At 41.4% G+C, this 23,946-nt stretch overlaps 1 protein-coding gene across 2 annotated transcripts in view; it reads left to right on the forward strand.

The window, feature by feature from the left end:
- rab38a (RAB38a, member RAS oncogene family) overlaps nucleotides 1-23,946 on the forward strand; it is a 54,005-nt gene that overhangs the window by 16,959 nt on the left and 13,100 nt on the right. Inside the window, exons 2-3 of one of the 2 annotated variants that reach the window (XM_073043366.1) lie at nucleotides 12,176-12,456; nucleotides 20,474-20,857. In XM_073043366.1, the coding sequence (XP_072899467.1) occupies nucleotides 12,176-12,456; nucleotides 20,474-20,509 (317 nt within the window). In that variant the 3' untranslated portion in view covers nucleotides 20,510-20,857. Of the gene's footprint in view, nucleotides 1-12,175; nucleotides 12,457-20,473; nucleotides 20,858-23,946 lie in introns of those variants that run through there. The other variant, XM_073043365.1, reaches the window with a different exon arrangement.

Below are 23,946 nucleotides of genomic sequence, written 5' to 3' on the forward strand. Positions count from 1 at the left end.
CACTTTAAATTTAATGTGTCTTTCACTGTTACACACCTTTGTTAGTGCCCATGACTTTCTTGTGCTGTTTAACTCTCGCTGTTTCGTCTGTGACTGTCGCGGCAGTTGGTGATACTTTCTGATATTCAGGTGCATACTCGTCACCAATCTGTTGTGTCTGTGCACAACTACATATCAGTTAAATAAAAACACATGCGGGAGATGGCGCTAACTAGGTGTATTAACATTGCATTGAGAGGGGGAGAGAGAGAACAATGCGCATGTCTAGACAACAGCACACGTGCGGACGACAGATCAATATGGTGGGGGTGGGGAGGGGTCATGGCTCTAAAATAAATATATCCATTACAATCTCCTGCAAGCTGCAGCATTGGTCACCTCAGGCTCCGACCATGGCCCCAACCACCTTTAGGCCTAGACCTTTTTCATTGCTGCTGGATCCTACTGCTCCTCTTCTTCCACCTCTAACCCTCCATGGGTAGGTTATCCTCTACCCATTGTCCCCTCTGCCCTCATCTCCCCTCCATCTTCCCCATCTTCCTCCCACCCCGCTTTCCCTGAAACCCTAAACTGCCTCTCTTCTCTGACCTCCTCCAATCCTCTACCCTCTCCTGACCCTAACTCCAAACCCAGCCCTGTGTTCACCTTCCCCACTTTTGTTCCTCTGCAAGGGCCTCAGTTTTGCTCTGTGCATCCACGCCTCAAAGAGTTCGCATTGACGCCGAGCTCTTCATCCCTCAGCTCCATCGCCGAATCTACGTCTTTGCCAAAGCTTCCGCACCCCCACTGATGACCCTTTCTCCCATCTTCAACCCTCTTCCTATTGGACACCCCGTATGATCTTCTGCCCACTCTGGATCTTTGCACCTCTAACTGCTGGCGAGACTTTAACCGTCTCAACCTCAGCACTCCTCTCACATCTTGTAACTTCACTTCAACACATTGCCCTGCACTCTTTCTGCACCAGTCTCAACCTCACCACCAAATCTGCTTACAAGGGTGATGCTGTCACAGTCTTCCAGCCTTGCTGCTGTTCTCAGATGCCTCCTCTTACTTAGCCTTTGCATGAGGCCCCAGCGAGGAGCACCATTGTCTACCGCATGATCACCAACCTCATTTACTCCGGAGATCTCCTATCTACTCCCACCATCCTCATAGTTCCCTTACCCCACACTGCTTGTTTCTACCTCCTATTCACAAAACCCGATTGTCCAGGTAGGCCCATTGTTTCTGCCTGCCCCTGCCTGACTGGACTTGTGTTAATGTACAATACCTAAACCCCATTTTGTCCCCCTTGGTTCAGTCATTTCCTACCTACATCAGTGACATGTCACACACTCTCAATCACTCCAGTAACCTACTGCTTCCTTGCCCAGATCGCCTCATTTTCACTATGGATATCCAGTCCCTATACACTTTCACCCCCCCCCCCCCCATTAGACAGAACCAGCTCCCCTCCACCACCACCTTCTCCGTCGGGCAGAATTGGTTCTTATCCTCAACAATTTCTGTCAGTTCCTCACACTGTCTCCAAAGCAAAGCTGTAGCCGTGGGCACCTGCATGGGCCCCATCTATGCCTGCCTTTTTGTTGGCTACCTGCAACAGTCTCTGTTCCAAAGCTACACTGGCACATTTCCCATCCCTTTCTGAGCTACACCAAGCTTGTCAGTTTCAGCAAGTTTATCTCCAGCTTCCACTCCGTCCTCAAATTTACTTTGTCCATCTCTGACACTTCTCTCCCCTTTCTCTGTCTCTCGGTCATTATTTCTGGGGACGGAGAATCCACTGACATCTTTTACCAACCTACCGACTCTCACCGTTCTCATGACGGTAGAGGAGGCCATGAACTGACACACCAGAATGGGAATGGGAAGTCGAATTAAAATGAGTTGCCACCGAGACATCCTGTCTCTTGTCTAGTCTCCAACCTCATGGCTGGATATCGATTTCTTTAACTTCTAGAAATTTCTCCCCCTCTCTCTTTTTCCATTCCCAATCTGGTTATCCTCTCACCTCTTCTTTTTTCCTCACCTGCTTATCACCTCCATTTGGTTCCACTCCTCCTTTTCTTTCTTCTATGTCCCATTATCTTCCCCTATTAGACTACTTCTTCAGCCCTTTCTATCTTCCACCTATCCCCTCCCAGTTTCTCATTTCACCTACCCACCTTCTCCCTCACCTGGTCTTACCTATAAAATACAGCTTGTATTCCTTCCCCTCCCCCCCCCCCCCCCCCCAATATCTCATTCTTTCTTCTGCCCGTTCTTTTCCAATCCTGATGAAGGAATTCAGCCTGAAACGTCGACTGTTTATTCCCCTCCATTGATGCTGTCTGACCTGCTGAGTTTCTCCGGCATTTTGTGAGCATTGCTCAAGATTTCCAGCATCTGTAGAATCTCTTGTGTTAACTCACATTAGCCTGCATTATTCTTCAACTGGTACCTTCTTGGTCATATTCTATTTTAGCCACTTTGCTTTCCTCTGACAGCTTACTTTCAAATGGCAGTCACTAATTGTGAATAGTTGAGTCTCTAGCACCAATCCTAGTGCTGTGCTGCTACATACAACGTATCTTACTCTATTTCCAGCCTTTTAATTAATCTACTTTGGACATGAATATGTTACCCCAACACTCTGAATTCTCAGATGTCAGCCTTCTTGCTGGGCAACATATTTGATACTTTAAAAAAAAAAGCTACATTAATCCATTCTGCTGCTCTCATGCTCAATAAAAAAAATCAGCAAACTTGGTTACCTTTGCATAAAACAAGCTTCCTTGCAAATGTTCTTCATTTTGTTGAGCCTTGTCTTCAATTTCTTAATAGTCGGCTTCATTTCCAGTTAATAGTGCAATCTCATTGACAGCATCTACCAGACCTGTGGCTCCAACCATCCAGAAAGTCAAAGGCTAACTTGCTTTATTGTGGCTTTTGTCCAGTAATTTCTATAATTGTAACATTAAATCAAACACTGAGTGTTGCTCAGCATCAGTGAAGTTTGCGATTTGTGCCCTTGCTACTTGGATTATTGACTGCCTGCAGACACCAAATTGGTGACACTCAGAGTGTTTCTGTCCTTGGAAGCGCCAAGGAAGCAAACTAGAGTAAGGAAAAAGAGAGTGTGGTAATGGAAGGTGCTGAATGTGCCGGTTATGTTGGTGAGCTAGAAACATATGAAAGTCACAGCTCTGTGCTCAACATGTAGAATGTGTTTCTGATATTGCTGAAGTCTGGAGGAAGGGTGTTGAGGGTGTCCAGAGAACAACAATAGGATATACATGTAAATGGCAAGACTGCTGTTAGTAGTGGGCCAGAAGTGTAGGAGAGGCCAGTGAGTATAATGCAGCACAAACAGTCGAACCTTGTAAGATCCTTGAAGGGGCATTTTATCCCAGAGAGTTTGCAAGTTACAGGTTATAGTTGTGGCTAGGCAGAGAGTCACAATTTCAAGACCCTTTCTGCCTCGTGATTGCATGATTGCTTGCCAAAAGGTTAACGCTTGAAGGGAAATGGAAGACGGCCTCCAGCAGATGATTAGCATTCCAAAATGTTAGGCAGCTTGATGAGAGGTGTGCATTGATAGGCCTGGCAGAGAGCCTGTGCAGAATGTCAGGGAGCATCGCAGCATCCAGCAGTACCCTTGCGGTGAGTTATGTGGAGCACAGAAATGATGGCAACACCATTACTGCATTTGCTTACCTTCGAGTTACTCAGCAGCTGCTGTTCATGCTGAGAATGTGTATTCGGAGAGCCCAGAGGATCACCCAAAGCCTCCTCTGGACCCTCTGACTGCACTTTCCTTTGAGAAGCTTCAGCAATGTACCAAGGCATTGATAAGGAAAGGGAAATTAGAAAACAAGAGTGGTTGAACGAGAAACAAAAAGATACCCAGTTTTGTATCAAATTATAAAGTTATTCACAAAGATAGAAAAAGATAAGAACTGCCTACTTCTAAATGGTGAAGGATTGAAAAGTATTTGTACTCAAAGAGACCTTGATGACTTTTTCACTGTAATCTAACATTAATGTACAGCAGGCAGTTGGAAGGATGAATAATATGCTGGCCTTTAGTGCAAGGAAATTCAGGTGTGTTGTTGAGAGATCTAAAATGCTCACATTGATGCAGGAATTCTCTTCCTTCTGGCTTAGACATCCGAAGCAGGAGAGTAATAGTCACAAAATAAAGCTATTCAGGACTGGAATGGGAAGGAGTTTTCTTACCCAAAAGATAGTGACCCTTTGGAATTCTATACCTCAGGGTATGTATAATCTCAGGGTGCATGACATCCTGGTAGAAGAGGGAAAGCAACCAGAAGTCGTGATACATGTTGGGACCAACGACATAGGCAGGAAGAGGGATGAGGTCCTGAAGTGTGAGTTTCGGGAACTAGGCAGAAGGCTGAAGAACAGGACCTCAAGGGTGGCGTTCTCAGGATTGCTGCCAGTACTACGTGATAGTGATGGTAAGAATTGGAGGAGATGGCAGTTGAATGCGTGGCTGAGGAGTTGATGCAGGGGGCAGGGTTTTAGATTTTTGGACCATTGGGATCTCTTCTGGGGAAGGTGGGACCTGTGCAGATTGGATGGGTTGCACCTGAACTCAAGGGGGAGCAATATCCTTGCTGGTAGGTTTGCTTGCATGGTTTGGGAGGGTTTAAACTAATTTGCAAGGGGGATGGGACCCGGAGCAATAGAGCAGTGAAAGAAGTGCATGGAATAAAGCCAGATCTAACAATATAGAGAGGCTTTGAGGAAAGAGCAGCAGAATAAAGGGTATAAAGGTAGTAAGGTAGAAGGGCTAAAGTGTGTGTACTTCAATGCAAGAAGCATCAGGAATAAAGGTGATGAACTGAGAGCTTGGATACATACATGGAATTATGATGTAGTGGCCATTATGGAGACTTGGCTGGCACCAGGGCAGGAATGGATTCTCAATATTCCTGGATTTCAGTGCTTTAAAAGGGATAGAGAGGGGGGTAAAGGGGAGGAGGGGTGGCATTACTGGTCAGGGATACTATTACAGCTACAGAAAGGGTGGGTAATGTAGCAGGATCCTCTTTTGAGTCAGTATGGGTGGAAGTTAGAAACAGGAAGGGAGCAGTTACTCTACTGGGGGTATTCTATAGGCCCCCTGGTAGCAGTAGAGATACCAAGGAGCAGATTGGGAGGCAGATTTTGGAAAGGTGCAAAAATAACAGGGTTGTTATCATGGGTGACTTTAACTTCCCTAATATTGATTGGCACTTGATTAATTCCAAGGGTTTAGATGGGGCAGAGTTTGTTAAGTGTGTCCAGGATGGATTCCTGTCACAGTATGTTGACAGGCCGACTAGGGGGAATGCCATACTAGATCTAGTATTAGGTAACAAACTGGGTCAGGTCACAGATCTGTCAGTGGGTGAGCATCTGGGGGACAGTGATCACCACTCCCTGACCTTTAACATTATCATGGAAAAGGATAGAATCAGAGAGGACAGGGAAATTGTTAATTGGGGAAGGACAAATTATGAGGCTATAAGGCTAGAACTTGCGGGTGTGAATTGGGATGATGTTTTTGCAGGGAAATGTACTACGGACATGTGGTCGATGTTTAAGGATCTCTTGCAGGATGTTGGGGATAAATTTGTCCTGGTGAGGAAGATAAAGAATGGTAGGGTGAAGGAACCCTGGGTGACAAGTGAAGTGGAAAATCTAGTCAGGTGGAAGAAGGCAGCATACATGAGGTTTAGGAAGCAAGGATCAGATGGGTCTATTGAGGAATATAGGGTAGCAAGAAAGGAGCTTAAGAAGGGGCTGAGAAGAGCAAGAAGGGGGCATGAGAAGGCCTTGGTGAGTAGGGTAAAGGAAAACCCCAAGGCATTCTTCAGTTATGTGAAGAACAAAAGGATGACAGGAGTGAAGGTAGGACCATATAGAGATAAAAGTGGGAAGATGTGCCTGGAGGCTGTGGAAGTGAGGGAGGTCCTCAATGAATACTTCTCTTCAGTATTCACCACTGAGAGGGAACTTGATGACAGTGAGGACCATATGAGTGAGGTTGATGTTCTGGAGCATATTGATATTAAGGGAGAGGAGGTGTTGGAGTTGTTAAAATACATTAGGATGGATAAGTCCCCGGGGCCTGACGGAATATTCCCCAGGCTGCTCCACGAGGCGAGGGAAGAGATTGCTGAACCTCTGGCTAGGATCTTTATGTCCTCGTTGACCACGGGAATGGTACCGGAGGATTGGAGGGAGGCGAATGTTGTCCCCTTGTTCAAATAGGTAGTAGGGATAGTCCAGGTAATTACAGACCAGTGAGCCTTACGTCTGTGGTGGGAAAGCTGCTGGAAAAGATTCTTAGAGATAGGATCTATGGGCATTTAGAAAATCATGGTCTGATCAGGGACAGTCAGCATGGCTTTGTGAAGGGCAGATCATGCCTAACAAGCCTGATAGAGTTCTTTGAGGAGGTAACCAGGCATATAGATGAGGGTAGTGCAGTGGATGTGATCTACATGGACTTTAGTAAGGCATTTGACAAGGTTCCACATGGTAGGCTTATTCAGAAAGTCAGAAGGCATGGGATCCAGGGAAGTTTGGCCAGGTGGATTCAGAATTGGCTTGCCTGCAGAAGGCAGAGGGTTGTGGTGGAGGGAGTACATTCAGATTGGAGGGTTGTGACTAGTGGTGTCCCACAAGGATCTGTTCTGGGACCTCTACTTTTTGTGATTTTTATTAACGACTTGGATGTGGGGGTAGAAGGGTGGGTTGGCAAGTTTGCAGATGACACAAAGGTTGGTGGTGTTATAGATAGTGTAGAGGATTGTCAAAGATTGCAGAGAGACATTGATAGGATGCAGAAGTGGACTGAGAAGTGGCAGATGGAGTTCAACCCGGAGAAGTGTGAGGTGGTACACTTTGGACGGACAATCTCCAAGGCAGAGTACAAAGTAAATGGCAGGATACTTGGTAGTGTGAAGGAGCAGAGAGATCTGGGGGTACATGTCCACAGATCCCTGAAAGTAGCCTCACAGGTAGATAGGGTAGTTAAGAAAGCTTATGGGGTGTTAGCTTTCATAAGTCGAGGGATAGAGTTTAAGAGACGCGATGTAATGATGCAGCTCTATAAAACTCTAGTTAGGCCACACTTGGGAGTACTGTGTCCAGTTCTGGTTGCCTCTATAGGACTATAGGAAGGATGTGGAAGCATTGGAAAGGGTACAGAGGAGATTTACCAGGATGCTGCCTGGTTTAGAGAGTATGGATTATGATCAGAGATTAAGGGAGCTAGGGCTTTACTCTTTGGAGAGAAGGAGGGTGAGAGGAGACATGATAGAGGTGTACAAGATATTAAGAGGAATAGACAGAGTGGACAGCCAGTGCCTCTTCCTTCGGGCACCACTGCTCAGTACAAGAGGACATGGCTTTAAGGTAAGGGGAGGGAAGTTCAAGGGGGATATTAGAGGAAGGTTCTTCACTCAGAGAGTGGTTGGGGTGTGAAATGCACTGCCTGAGTCAGTGGTGGAGGCAGATACACTAGTGAAATTTAGACTACTAGACAGATATATGGAGGAATTTAAGGTGGGGGGTTATATGGGAGGCAGGGTTTGAGGGTTGGCACAACATTGTGGGCTGAAGGGCCTGTAATGTGCTGTACTATTCTATGTTCTATGTTCTATATGGGTATAGAGGCTAAGTTGCTATGTATATTAAGGACAGAAATCAATAGATTTTTGTATGTTAAAGGAATCAAAGGATATGGATTTCAAAAGGGATGCTGAGATAAAAGATCAGCAAGGTACCCGCTCTGCCCTCTATCTCTTTAACTGGTGGAGCAGATACGACAGACAGAGTGGTGTACTCCTGTTTCCATTTCTTACACTCATATGTGCTGCCATCTATGCTGTCACCATTTGCTGAGTCTCTAATACACTCCAGTCTCCAAAAGGATAGGAACAGTGATAGTACAAATGCCAGTTAACCTCCACAATATCAGCTTATTTCCACTGTCATCTGCAACAAAGTAAGTGACTCCTGAAAATGGGCTGGTACACTTTCAGTCTCCGTGTGAAACTAGACCAGCCCAGATTCTGAATCCAATGCAGAAAGGTCACAAATATGGCTTTGTCACGTACCACTCAGTCCTCTACATTAACACTGGGGAAATTGAAACATCGAGGGAATTGCGGTAGGTGAGCGCTGGCTGCCTGCCTTTTGATCACTGGTGGGATTCCAGTGGTACAGAGAGGGGAGACTGCCTTTTGCTCGCTGGTGGGGATCGCTCTGCAACAGAGAGGAAAAGGCTGGCCACTGGGCCCAGAGAGTGTCACTCCTCAATACCCTAAGCCTGGACTGACACCTTGCCCTATTGTCCTGCTTATTATTTATTGTAATGCCTGCACTGTTTTTGTGCACTTTATGCAGTCCAGTGTAGGTCGGTAGTCTAGTGTAGCTTTCTCTGTGTTGGTTTTTTTATTATGTGGTTCAGTCTAGTTTTTGTACTGTGTCATGTAACACCATAGTCCTGAAAAACGTTGTCTCATTTTTACTATGTACTGTACCAGCAGTTGGTCGAAATGACAATAAAAATGACTTGACTTGATGTTTTTTGCATTTTGGATATGGGCTTGGACTACAGATTTTTTAAAGGCTTATAGCTTTTTTTATTTTCTGTATTTTTCACCTGATCTTTCTTGGTTTTTTGTTTTTGGGGGGCAGGGGGATTTGGGGGTTGATGTGCCTGTTCCGTTCTTTGTTCACATTTTTGTGCAGACGGGAGGGATTTTGGGGTTAATGATCATGCTGCCATTCTCTTCTTTTTTGGTTTCATGGCTATCTGGAGAAGAATTTCAGTTGTATACTTTGACAATAAATGAACCTTTGAATGTGAGGCATGCAGTGGCTGAGATAATATTTTTGAGCAGCAAGAAATAACAAAAATAAAGTGTTTTAATAAATACGTTTCATCCACCTTTGAAAACCTGTAACAGAAATCTCAGAATCTTCCTTCTCTTTCCCCAAACACTCCATCATCAGTCTGTTATTACAGGAGACAGTACCAATTACTTGTCTTTGATTCACATAAAGCTAAAAGCATTACTAACTAAAGCAACTATGACTGAAAGCAAAATAATTTTCAGAAATATTATGAATCTTTCTGAATATTATTCAGAAATAATATTCAGAATAATTTTCTGAATTATTTTTAAAGTTATTTTGCTGTATTTATGGCTTGATACATCAGTTTCAAATTATTAATTGATATGAAGTATCCATAGCTTAAATTTTTGTTTCTGTTATCACAATTCATTTAGTAATGATAAAAATGCAGCTTTTGGTGAATGACAGTTGGTTTAATGTCACTGTGAAAGATGTGGTTGCTTGTAACTTACTGTTTCAGCAAAATATCAAGGTGGTTTTACGGAAGAGAATCGATTGTGCCTTTGCAATAACAGAAAAGGTGTCGGGCTGAAATTTGTCAACTCGTAGTTTCAAGCATTGAAGAGAATTTCCAGGAAGTTGACTTGAGACCCCAAGTGTGCCTAAATCTATCACATACGCACATCTAAATGTTCCAACTGGTGGAACTGAATTGTTATGCACACTGATTTTCTCCTAAATCGACAGAGTTGGACATTGTAAAGAAAATAATTGGGAAGAGGATTGGGAGATAGGATGAGAGAGTGGATGGAGATGGGGTGGTGGATGAGGTTGGGCGTTTAGGGAAAGGAGGTTGGAGGGACAATGTTGGATGCTATTGATTGAGATAAGGGTAGAATAACTGAGGGGGAAGATGAATGAATGTTGGAGGAGGATGAGGAGAAGATGTGTGCTGCTGGGCTGGTAGAAGTTAGTGGAGTGGATTGGTGAAAGAGGATGTATAGAAGGGGGGACTGATGATGAATTCTGAATTCTGGGTTCAGGGAGGAAATCAGCATTTCAGGTTGAAGATTAGGGTAACATGGAGATAATGTTTTGTGGCAAAGTGCCAGAAAGAGATCCGATAACATAAGGCAGGCAATAAAAGGGAATGGAGATGGATCTCTGTGGGGAGGGGGAGGGGTTATGGTGATGAGGGGATAAGGGGAGGGGCTGATTGCTTCACTCCAGATGAGAAATAAAACTCAAGATTTGCCTTATGGAGAACCTATAGAACCTACCAGTGTGTGTGGCCTCCATCGGTCGTTGTCAACCATGGATACTGTGCCTCTGGTAGTCACCGGGAGTGGCCTCTCCAGGGTGCAAGCCAGGGCAGAGTTGATATGGAGATCCGTCTGTTGCCCATGCAGTGGGACCTCCCTCTCCATGCTGATGACAGGTCCAAAGGAACGACGAAAGTCGATACAGTTTGGTACCAGCAGCATCGCAGGAGTTGCCGTGCTGGTGCTGGGACTCCGACTCCAGATTTTTCCTCTGGGTTTACTCCTTTCCTGTGAGCGGGTATAGCCGCAAGGCAGAAGAGGTTTGAAATCGGAGTTTTCCCTCTCCTAGATGAGCTACCATCCGTGGTTAACGAGCCCCATCCGCCTGGAGCAACTGGTTTTAAGACACCAGTGGCCCGCCTTTGCGCCTTCTCCTGTCAGTGAGAACAGCTCCGCCGGGCATAAGAACTATGCCACACGTGAAGGCCGGGAGTTGGACTTGGTTGTCAGAGGCTGTTTGAGACACACGCCATGAAGAGCATTTGTTTAGCAGTGGGAGCTCGTCCCCACCACCACCCTTCGGCTATGACTACCTTAGGAGCCAGTGTATCAGATCCCTTTTAACAAAAGAGCAGGCTTCATCTCTCTAGTTAAGAGCTTCTCCATTATTTGAAGGAGCTCTGCATGCATCAAGGTTGTGGCATTAGGTTGCAAGGGCACTGGGTTCTTCAATAATTAAAAATCATATTAATTAAATTGGTTTTTATTATGTAGCAATGTCATTTTATACAATATGCTGCCATCCCTCAAGAATTCTAAGACTTAATATTTAATTATTTCTTGTGCTATTTTGGAATCACTAGTGGGGTTTTTTTATCATGTCTGTCTCTTATCATTCACATTTCTATTTTGATTTTACTTTTTATTATTTACATAGAATAGAATATTTAGAACACAGAGGAGCATTTTTCTATTTTATTTCTCTTGATCGTTTACCCTCGCATTTATTGGCTGCCTGTTCCTTGATCCCTGCTGTCTTCATGATCTCTCCTATAATGCTCTCATTTACTGTCAGTAGGTTTGGTACATGTCTGCTTCTGGAATTGTTATTCATCTATAATGCCTCATTAGGAGGTTGTTCCTTTTTTTGTGAAATGTGATTTTTCTGGATCCTGTTGTACACCATTTCATTGTTTACTATTGCTCTAATAAATTGATCTTCACCAATATCACTGTCTATTCTAGTTTTTTTTGAAAATTCTCTTCTCTGATCTGCTCTCTTGCTTACAGTCGTACTTATGGTATATAAAATTACAGTAATGTATTATATTACGGTCGGTGGTTTGGGGTCCCCAGCTTTTTTTTTTCTTTTGTCTGGGGCAGATCATTCTGCACAATTATATCCAACCACTAATCCTCTGTACCAGGCTTCTTACTGCTTAAAAGACGATTTACTATAGTAGAAAATGAGGGTATGTTACAATTCTGCAAAGTATGTTTGAAGACTTACTTTTTGATGCTCAGTCGTTTTTAAGGTATGAAACAGGAGTGCGTAAGATTATAAAGGATGAGGTAAAACACTCATGTCAGAAAATGCATCAACTTCACCTTTTTGTCCTTTAGCATGTTCAGAAATACAGCCACAATTTCTGAAGCAGAACCGATGTTGCATTCTAAGAACTAGTGCAACATAAAAAGTCTTGTAAAGTGATCTTGTTTTAATAACTTGTCTTAATATTTGTATTGAGGAGTAAATAATGGATGGAACAACCATGAACTGCCCTGCTCTTCTTTGTAAAATTTCTACATTCACCGGAGAACAGAATTGACTGAATAACTCTCTGGATTGATGGCACCCCTGACAACACAGCACTCCATCAGAGACATTACACTCAAATTTGAGAAGTGGGATTTTGACCAATAACCTTTTGCTTCAGGCATGAATGCTCTCACCAAACCTTTCCTGACATCTAAAATCTGTTCCAGGTTAAGTGAGAATATCACATGACAAAAACTGTAGGATAAAAACATCGTGATTCTTATTTTTATAGGTCAAGAACGATTTGGGAACATGACAAGAGTATACTACAGAGAGGCCATTGGAGCATTCATAGTCTTTGATGTGACACGAGCCTCAACATTTGAAGCAGTGTCTAAATGGAAAGATGACTTAGACTCGAAATTGACTCTCCCTAATGGCAAACCTGTCTCTGTTGTCTTACTGGCAAACAAATGTGATAAAGGGAGTGAGTTCATATCCGCCAATCCTGGAAGAATGGAACAGTTCTGCAAGGAACATGGATTTGTCAGCTGCTTTGAAACTTCAGCAAAGGTAAAAATTAATTCTTAATGTACCAGTTGATAATGATAACTGATTTTAAAAAATTAATTTCAACAAATTGCATAGAAATACAAACAGGCCATCAACATGGTAACATCATCATATATTAAAGTTAGCACAGTTTAAAGGAAAAATGCATTAATCCAAATTGCCTCTTAATCCTGGATCACTGATGAATGAAGCTAAATCAAAACTGACAATTGCTTCTAATCATGTGCTTCTATTTTGAAGAAGCTGTATGGAATAGCAGGCTTGAATGATGGGACTCTGAATGATACGACTACATGAAGCAAGCTTAAAATGAGGGAGTGAGGATGAAGAGATAGGATTAGCTGAATGGGGGAGCAGAGTTAGTGTAGCATCAGTCTAATTCTAAATTAACATACTTTAAGACCATTGACAAGGATGCAGCCTTGAGGCCCAGTTGTTTCCCTGCAGCCATTGTGCTCCTTGTCTGGTTTTACTCACCTCAGCACTAAAAAGAAGTATGTTCGATTCTTTATTATGAAATGAACAAAGACAAACAATGTTAGAGTCATAGAAAAGTACAGCACGGAAATAGGCCCTTTAGCCGATTCTGTTGATGCTGAAACCTTTTAAATTGCCTACTCCGTTGACTTCCACTAGGGCCATAGGCCTCCACCCCCCCAGCATCCATGTACCTATCCGAATCTCGCATAAATCGAGCTCACATGTACCACAGGTGTTGGTAGCACATTCTACACTCTCACAACCCTCTGAGTGAAGAAACTTCCCCCCGTGTTCCCCTTGAACATTTCACCTTTCACCCTTAACCCATGATCTCTGGTTGTAGTCCAATCCAACCTCAAAATGAAAAGCCTACTTGCAGTTACCCCATCAATACCCCTCATAGTTTTGAATACCTCTATCAAATCTCCTCTCAATCTTCTATGTTCTATGGAATAAAGTCCTCACCTATTCAATCTTTCCTTATTAGACAGGTCCTCCAGACACAGCAACATCCTTGTAAATTTTCTCTGTACACTTTCACCCAGTATTTTTGTATATTTCACCCAGTATTATATGGCCACCATGTCCCACCTCTTTATACACGTGCCTCAGAATGTTGTCTGAGGTAGGAAGGTGCTTTGCCAATATAACTGTATTTTCAGACTCTTCAGGCATGACAGCTGAGCTATCCACCAAAAGCCTCTAAGAAAAAGTCTGTAGTTTTATAGAGTTTCACCTCTTTAGATTTGATCAATACCCACAAAAGAGCCTTTTGCATGTTCATTACCAAAATGTTCCTGAGGTAAATCCTTAGCCTTTCTTAGGGTCGACACGCTCTCCAGGCAAGCTCTCTAGGGTGAACTCTAGTGTACTGTTCAAGGAAATAGAGGCAGTCACTGTTGCTGTCAGTCTTACCTTCAACACTATTTTCAAAAGCCTTCACGAATGCATAATACTGCAATGGATTGCTATCAAAGATTTGAATCTCTCGTTTAGCCAAAGATAAAGTGCCTTTGTTTTTGTACTAATAAGGTTGTTACTTCATTTTTTCCCTCATAATATCAATAATACTATTTTGACCTCTTCATCTGGAACAAGAGTATTTCCTTGCTGTAAGTGAATGTCCCCATGAGCCCTTTGAGCTGTTTGATATAACTTATGTTCAGAGTGCCTCGTTAATGCAGGCTGAGGGTAAACACCCAGAACTACTTCTTGAGGATCTTCTTCATTTTTCACAGGAACCAATGAAACGCCAGTGACGTTGGGTGCTTTTGCTTTTCTCTGTGCCTTTTCAATATAGGAGCTCACACAAAAGGACTGTCCTGCTGGCACATTCTTAGCATCCACTGTGTTGTTCTTATATTTATACATACTGTGAGTTAACAATAAAGAATCATATTCTGGAAGAATTAGAACTTCTATTTACAGTAACAAAACTAAACCACGTTTTTACAAAGCCATGTTCCAGATCATTCCATCATTTCTGCGCATGCTCAGAACTCTCTCCAATCATGTTCTGACATGTCATATCACCACATCTTCCTTTCCTTAAAAAGAAAAACAATTCGCAACATTAACCGGAACAAATGCATAATTTAACATGTTTCTATCAGTCTCTCTGGAGGTTTACGAACATGAGTAGACCTTCTCAGGTTCACACAGTTCTTGTGTTTCATTGTTATTTCCATATTTCTTCTTAACACTGCTTCTTTTGTTTGGACCATGTATGATCTGGGTTGTACTTCTTCAAGTACTGTATCTTTCTTAATTCCTTCCACTTACATTTGAAATGAAATACGAGTCTTCTTTTCTTCATCTAATTCATTCATTAACTGTGTAATCTCTTTTTTATGCTGAGACTTCATCATTTCAATAAAACTTCTCAATTCATTCACTTGTGCTTTCACTTCTTCAATTGGATCCTGATTCTTGTCACTCTTTGGCTTCATATAAACCATATAACCATATGACTTTTACAGCACGGAAACAGGCCATCTCGGCCCTTCTAGTCTGTGCCGAACGCTAACTCTCACCTAATCCCACCAACCTGCACTCAGCCCATGACCCTCCATTCCTTTCCTGTCCATATACCTATCCAATCTTACTTTAAATGACAATACCGAACCTGCCTCTACCATCAGTATTGTACTGTACCGGCAAGTCTGGCCTTTGACCTCCTGCAGAGGTGCGATTGTGATGGAACGCATGGTCCATTGATGCATGTGTGTTACTTCTAGAGGGCAAAATTGCAGCTCCTGGTTTTGGTGGCAATGCTTTGTCAGATACTGGTAACAAAGGAATGGGTTTGGGAGCTTTCTTTATGACTTCTAGCCGTTCCATTCCGTCACTGTATTCTGACTCTGTGTCACTGTCTGGGACTAATATCACCAAATTTAGTCTCTCACAGGCAGATAAACCCAGTATTGACTGTACGTTCCTTGGCACCACCACAAGTGAAAGCATGTGCACAATATTTTTGTGTGATACTTTTGCCACACATGTTCCTTTAACTGGAATGTCTGTACCTGAATACCCAGTCACTTTTATATTTGGCTTAAGTAACTTTGGTCTTGGCTTTAATGCATTAAACTCAGATTCAGCAAGAACATTTATTTGTGCTCCAGTATCAAGTTTAAACAGAATATTGTTTTGGTTCACTTGCAATGGAATAGCCCAGTCATTCTTACTTTGTTTTCACAAAGCACATCTATATAAAACACTTCAAATTCATTTTCAAGCACTGCATTTACTTGTTTTATTTTCTTTCTACTTCTGCAACAGCGTGAAAAATGATTACTCTTATTGCAGTCGTTGCACATTTTCCCATACGCTGGACACTGTTTTGGTCAGTGCTGCCGCCCACAGCGATCACATAGCTTTTTTCTCTCAGATGACATCTTGCTCTCTGTCAGTTTTGTTGTCATATTATTTATTCTAAAATGTTCGCGCTCTTTCACAGCATCTACATTGCAGTTCTCAATGAAAAGTTCTTTAGCCTGCGATGTCACGGTTTCCAAAGCTTTGCAGAGTATTCAAAGCTTTTTCCAAATCTAAATCTTGTTCACTTAACAGTCTTTCTCTAAGACCATTATCCAGAATGCCACAAGCAATTCTGTCTTTAATGAGAGTGTCTGTCAGTTCTGCAAACTCGCATGTTTGACTGCCATGTCAACAAATTGATCAATAGTTTGATGAGCTCTTTGCCAACATGTATAAAATTTAAACCGCTCATACATTACATTATGCTTTGGTATACAGAATGCTTCAAATTTGTCCGTTAACGATTTGAAATTTAAATTATCTCCATCTTCAAAAGCAAAATGACTATATTCCTCAATTGTGTCATCACCTATTACATGGAGTAGAAGTGCAGCTTTTGTTTTTTCCAGTTTGTTTTCAGCTTTGATCGCCGATAGATAGAATTCAAAATGTTTCTTAAATTTTCTCCAGTTTTCAGCTACGTTCCCAGGAAATTGAAGTGTCGATGGAGGTTGCAATCCTTCCATTTGTAAAACTGTTAGCAAATGCCAAAACAGTTCAACCTCTTTTTTCTTTTTTCTCCCATGTTAGGAAACGTGTTATTCTTCCAGACCGACTTCTGACACCATGTTATGTTCTTTATACATACAGTAGGTTACTAATCAAGCACTATATTCTGGAAGAATAGAACTTTTATTAAACAACAACAAAACCATATTTTACACTGCCATGCTTCTCGATCATCCCATCATTTCTGCACATGCCCAGAACTCTCTCCATTCGCATTCTGACACGTCATATCACCACACCCACCACACTTGAGGCTCTTAGCACATTAACTTTAGTCATATGTGCGTCAATTTCTTCTTCCAATTTAAGCTGTTCTTTCCTTCTCTGTAGCTCCATAGCAAGTAATCACTCCTCTTACTGCTTGTCCTTCATGTCATTAATGCAGCTAAATCAGCCTCTGTGTTAATGTGAGCAGAGGAGGTAGTAGATACCGAAGATTTTCTTCCTACAGGAGATCTTTGAGAGCTGACATTTGACTTACTGTTATTTGGGTTTACATCATCTTGTGGGTCCTCTGCTATATGCAAGGTCAAAACATGCCTTGGAATTAGAGAAACATAGTCTGATGGATGGTGAGAAACATGTTCACTTGTTGCAGCAACATGACATTCAATGTAATCTGTTTGGGTTAACTATTGTTTCACATCCTCTATGAAAGCGCAACCATAGCTATCAATGTTTGAAAAATATTCATTCTATTTTTTGTTCATCCTTCAAATTAATGAGATTAGCATGTGATATTGATTAGCATGAGCTACACGGAGATTAGTCAGGTCCTCAAAACGACATTGCACTTGTAAGGCATTTTCCTTATTTTCCATAAGATCCTTAATTGATGGTATTAAACCATTAATTTTGTTCACATTTATTTTATACTGCTTTTGAAGAACTGCAATTTGATTTACCTTTACTTTCAAAATAAGTTTAATTTCTCTTTGCAAGCCCCGGTTTCAGGGTTGCTGGTGTCAGTTCCATGCTTCGATTCTCCGTATTGCGCAACTCACAATGAACTCTTCATTCGCCCACAACACATTCGTAAAACACAACGGTGATACTCCATTGAATAAATGTTGGTGACAAACAGGCTGTCCATGCATCCATAGTGCATAAACCAGAGCAAACAAACAGCATTCAATTCAAATGTCGACAGCCAGAATAATGCTTCATTACTTCATTAAAACAAAGCAACATACCCTCAGGCAAACACCATGCCTGAGGTGTCCCCAATGGACAGCCAGCAATGACCATTCAAAACTGTGTTCAAACTACAAATACACAGGACAAGTCATCAAACTGTTGCAAATAACCTGACCACAAGTTGCGATTCCCATTTCACCAACAGGTCCAACACAATCCTTTGCAATAGACTGGTGTTCATTTGGTATAGCTATTTTTTTTTGTTGACAAAATGCAGCAGTTACTTGAAAACCAACCATAACTACTGAGACACAAACACGAAAAGAATGCTGGAAATCTAAGCAACACGCCCAAAATTCTGGACGAACTCAGCAGGCCAGACAGCACCTATGGAAAAGAGTAAACTGTCAACTCAGTATAGGAGTTGACACTCTATGATGCGCTTCCAAATGACTGATTTCCAAGACAAAAAAAGTATGTTCAATCCTTTATTATGAAATAGCAAAGACGAGCAATCTTATAGTGATAAAAACTAATAAACTGAAGTAGCCATGTAGTGAAGTAAGAGTAATTAGCATTCAAATTGGCATAATTAAGAGTAAATCGTAAATAAGTGGTCAGCAAAAATATATCACCTCCCCAGCTTACTCCCTCTGAACTAAACTAAACTAACTAACTAAGACAAAGTGTGACTTGGTAACTATAATTATTTGTTTCTACCATGCCCTAACGCACATGACAAATTACCATAACAAAAAATAAAAACGCGCATCACAAAATACAATACAGGCAAAGAGAAAATAAGTATATGGCTCCTACATTTTGTTTTGATATTTAGATAATAACTTTGAACTTTGAGGTAATCACCTTTCTCTTCCTGTGTCTGTTGAAGAATTGTAGTAGATTTATGTTAAAAGAGGGTGAGTATTACCCCTTTACTATTAAAGGTATATAATGAAGTATGAAGTCTCATGCCATTGTGATGTTTGAAAGTGATACAGTGCAAGGGCATTTTCCTACTCAGTACAATTAAACATATTGCCAATCAAGATAAATGAGGGAAGCAAGTCAAATGTATTCAAATGAGATTAGAGAACCATTAAAAGTTGTACCAGCATCCATTAACTGTAGACTTTGTCATGTAATGTATTCAAAACTACGTCCACAAAATGAGTTTGAGAACAGGATTGAAATCCAGGATTAAAATGCGTAGGATACAAGGATTAATCATCTCACATCTGAAATTAATGAGGGATTAAGCATTATATTCTGCTTTAAGTTGTTTTGTGATTCTTTATGAAATGCTTGGAAAGTAAATTTGAAAATCTACTTTCTTGTTATTTTTAGTAATGTTCTATCCTGTGCATACCAGGATAATTTTATGAATGCAGATACAATTATCCATGTAACAACTTAATTTGCATTCCTTTATTCTTCTGATGTGACACACTTCTTTAAGGTTTCCTTAAAATTCAGCAGAACTTTGAAAATGATTGCTACACTAAATAATTTAATTTGCATTTCAAACTCATCAGGAGCTTTTCCAGTTAATTATCAATAATAACCTACCTTTTAGCATCAAATGCTTCAGCATAATTTGAAGATGGCTTGTGTTCTAGAAGGGGATTCCACTCTATATTACACTACATCATTCTATTTTCACTCCACATCAGCGGAGAGGGAGACGTGCCCAAAAGTCTCATGGTGTTAGAATTAAAATTCCATAGTTAATTCCTGGTGTTGCTGTCAATTTTAGAGATTGTGAAAAAAATATACTTGATATAATTCTTCATGTTCTTGTCATTTATTATAATAATGGCTTATAATATCTTATGAACATTCTACTTAATTTACATTTTCTGTTGTTGGATCAGAGTTAACTTTAAACATTTATATGCTTCGTATTTTAAATGGTGCATTTTATATTCCTCGATACATAATGTAAATGGAGAACCATTGTTCATATTATAAATGATGTTACTTTAGCTATCTTTGTAGAGTAGGCTGTCAGCATTAATATCAACAAAAGAACAAGTGGACTACACTGTTGAGGGGCAATTTTGGAAATGACTCCATTTATATTTACTGTCAGCAGTGATGTACCTCAGGGCGCAGATGAAAAAGTGTGTATCACATCTGCAGACGTGCTGCCAGATCTGGAATTCTAATGCAAGTGCAGCATTCCAACACTGCCCTGCTTCTGGCATTTTAATTACAGTTTAAAGCTACATTGAAGTGAGAAACCCATGCAGAATTTCTCAGTCATGTGATAAAAGTATCATGATATTTGGGTGGCCGAAGTCACAATTGGTTGGCTCTGAGGAATGGTTCAAATCTGCACTCTTCCTGCAGATTTATGCACTTTGTTCCATTATGTACTTGCTGATAGTTAGCTAGGCTGTCTCTGTTATGATCCGAGTGAACCATAAGAACAGAAGTAGGTTTCAGGCTATTTGGCACGTTGGGTCTGATCCACCATTCATTATGGCTGATTTATTATCCCCCTGAATCTTATTCTCCTGCCTTCTCTCCTCTGATGCTCTGAGTAATCAAGAATACATCAACCTCTGCTTTAAATATACCCAATGACTTGGCCTTCACAGCTGTCTGTGGCAATGAATTCCACAGACTCACCACCCTCTTTCTTCATGTCTGTTCTAAATGGATGCTTCTCTATTCTGAAGCTGTGGCCTTTGGTTCAAACATAGAGTAACCTGTTAATCCCTTGTAAATGGGCTGAGGCAGTACAGCTCTTTTTATCTCTTGTCCTTTAAGAATGGTTACCTTTACTATATCTGTTTAAATTGGATCTCTTCTGGCTAATCAACATTCTTTATTTCTTTTTATCTAGAGATACAGCGCAGAATGTGCCCCTCTGTCCTTTTGAGCCATGCCGCCCAGCAACCCCTGACACCCCCAATTAAATCCTAACCTAATCACGGGGCAATTTACAATGACCGGTTAGCCTATTGACCAGTTTGTCTTTGGACTGCAAGAGGAATTCAGAGCACCCACAGAAAACCCATGGGAAAGACATACAGAAACTCCATATGGATGATGCCGGGATTGAACTCTGAACTCCGACACCCCAAGTGCCGTGCTAACTACTAGGCTAAAATGGCACCCCAATTCTAATGTTTAGTAGGAATCCATCCTATTTATGTTGTTAGATGGATGTTACAGAGAACTAGTAGATTTCAGACTATCAGCTGGATGAAAATAAATGTGCAAACTCATGGTATCATTGATTAAAAAATGTCATGATTCTATCTTTAATTTACAGACTTCAAACTTCACTTGATAGCATGAAACCTCAAGAGGCTAGAAATAAAATCCCACACTACTGCTTTGAGAAGACAGATGTGCTAGGAGAAAATAGCCCATCATCCATTCAGCAATGTTAGTGAAGGATTCTAGTGCCATTTATTCTGCGTGGTTTGAGAGGAGATGCTGTGTTTAGATTGCATCAAGTTTCTGAGAGTTTGAAGTCAGATTGAATGGGACATAACAGTGAAGAAATCTGTTAGTTGTAAATATTACCAGTTTCAAAAACAGGGAAAATGGATTCCAACAATGTGGTGATGCTGAAGTCAATGAGGAACACTTGGAAATTGGCTCTTTTACTAATCAAGAACATTGTATACAGAGGCAAACTAGTAACAGAAAAATGCCTTGCAGAAGTGTAACACTTTTAGTAAAGCAAGGATATCATGGCACGTCAGCAGAGTAATATAAATCAACATATTGACATGATAAGATTATTAATGGAGACGCTAGGACAAAAACAACATTATAAGAGTGAGGGGTCTCAGAGACTGAAAAAGAGGGGGTGCATGGGTTTAACTGAGGAATTTCAGAGCTCGTATCTTGGCAGCTGATGACATGCCTGCTAATATTCATGGACAAGTGAAAGACGAGAATTAGAAGAGTACACGTATCTCAATGTCTGATTCAGCTTGAAAATATTAGAAGGGGCAAGACAGTGGAATGATTGAATCATTTAACCACAAGAATGATAGTTTAAGATCAAGGCTTTAATTAATCTAAATGTGAACTTGGAAGTTGGTGGAGAAGTTTAGCATAGTTTCACATTCATGAAGAATGAAATGAAGAAAATTAACCAGGGATGTATTGTCTGGAAATTAAAGGTGTGATTGAGGCTTTCAGCAGCAATGATCAGAGGCAAGACATTTGGGTGATGTTATGGGGGGTGAAATAGTTGTGATGTTACTAATGGAAGGTCTGATATTCAAATCAGATTGAAATTTGAGTGGCTTGGTGACGCAGTGGTTAGCACTATAGTTTCATAGCCCCAAAGTCTCTGGTTCAGTCCTGACCGTGGATGGAGTCTGCATATTCTCGCCGTGGCTGTGAGATTTTCCAGTGGGTGCTCTATGTGCTTTCCATGTCCTAAAGATTTAATAGTAGGATTTTCTGCTGTAAATTAACCCTTAACTGTACACAAGTGGCAAAAGATTCAATGGGGAGTTAATGGGCACAGGAAAGAGAATAAGTTGCAGAGGTACAGGGAAATGATAGAGGGCATCAAGTTGATGGGATTGCTCTGCAAGAAGCCATCATGGATTTGATTGGCTGAATAGACTAGTGTAGTAAGTATAGCAGAAATTTAAAACACCGCGCATCAGTTCCAAATAGTCCTTAGTGATGGGGAATGAAGACAATCATTTTGGGCCTCACTGCTCATCCAGCATTGGATGTAGTTAAAACAATCTGACAATTTAGGACCAATGTCAAACGATGGTAGTGAGGGAAGTTGGCTGTCATTAACATACATCTTAAACACGTTTTGCCTTTTTGGAGCAGTATGCAGGTACAGGCTAAACTAGAAATTAAACTGAACAGATGGGAGGCACTCACTTTCATCCTGTTCTGCTTGCATAGTTAGTGGTTGGTGTTAATGATTCCTTATGTCAGGTTAGTGATATGAAAATTTACTTTGATCTTACTTTTTCACTTTCTGGAAGAGCATTACCCTGGCATTAGAGAAAAGTAATGCAAAATGCTTTTAAGTATCATGCCTTTCTTGTAACTCTCCATCTTCTCGAAAAAGTGCTGATTTTGTGGGGCACAGTTCCATGCCTTTGGCTTTTCTCCATCAACAAGCTGCTGTCTGAGTATTCCAAATATATAAACTGCATTTTATATTTGATTAATAGAAATTATTTGTACTTTTAAACACTTGTTATAGTTTTTGCACTGTATGTTCTCCATCAATCTTGCTTAACACTTTGTTGTTTTAAGTTTCCACATGCTAATAATTAATTTCCATTTTAACCTACCTGGTGACTTATAAAAATACTTTTTAAAATATCTTGAGCAACACACGCAAAATGCTGGAGGAACTCTGCCGGTCAGGCAGCATCTATAGAAATGAGCAAGCAGTCAATGTTTTGAGCTGAAACCTTTTACCAGGACTAAAAAAGAAGGGATGCCAAAAAAAAAGTGAGGGGAGGAGAAAGAAGACAAGGTGATTGGTGAAGCCAGGTGGGTGAAGTGATAAGCTGGGAGGTGATAAATGGAAAAGGCAGAGGGCTGGAGGAGAAGGAATCTGATAAGAGAGGAGAGTGGATCATGGAATAACGGAAAGGAGGGCAAGAGGGAAGGGAGAGGGGAAAAATAACTAAGTTGGATAAATTGATGTTAATGCCACCTAGACGTTGCTCCTCCAACTTGAGAGTGGTCTCTTAGTGGCAGAAGAGGAGGCTCTGGACCAACATGTCAGAACAGGAATGGAGAGAGGAATTGAAGTAGTTGGCCACCAGGAAATTCTGCTTTTTGAGGTGCCAACAAAACGGTCCCTCAATCCACGTTGGGTCTCACCAATGTAGAGGAGGAAAGTAGACAACCCTAACCTCTGCAGGTGAAGCATTGCCTCACCTGGAAGGACTGTTGGATCTGTATGGAGGTGAGGAGATGGTGAATGGGCAGATGTAGCACTTTGCCGCTTGCAGGAATATGTGCTAGGAGGGAGATTAATAGGGTGGGATGAATGGACAAAAGAATCACAGACCCCTGCGGAAAGTGGAGAGTGGGGGGAAGCAAAGATGTGTTTGGTTACAGAGTCCTGTTGAAGATGGTGGAAGGTGCAGAGAATGATTTCCTGGCTGTAGAGGCTCATAGGGTGGTAGGTAAGAACAAGAGGAACTCTCTCCCTGTTAAGGTGGCAACAAGATACAGTGAGTGCCAATTTCTGGGAAATGGAGGAGATGCGGGTGAGGGCAGCAATAATGGTGGAGGAAGCGAAGCCTTGTTCTTTGAAGAAGGAGAACATCTCTGATGTCCTAGAAAGGAAAGCTGCAACCT

The sequence above is a fragment of the Hemitrygon akajei genome, chromosome 4, assembly GCF_048418815.1.
Source record: "Hemitrygon akajei chromosome 4, sHemAka1.3, whole genome shotgun sequence".
NCBI classification, from domain to species: domain Eukaryota; kingdom Metazoa; phylum Chordata; class Chondrichthyes; order Myliobatiformes; family Dasyatidae; genus Hemitrygon; species Hemitrygon akajei.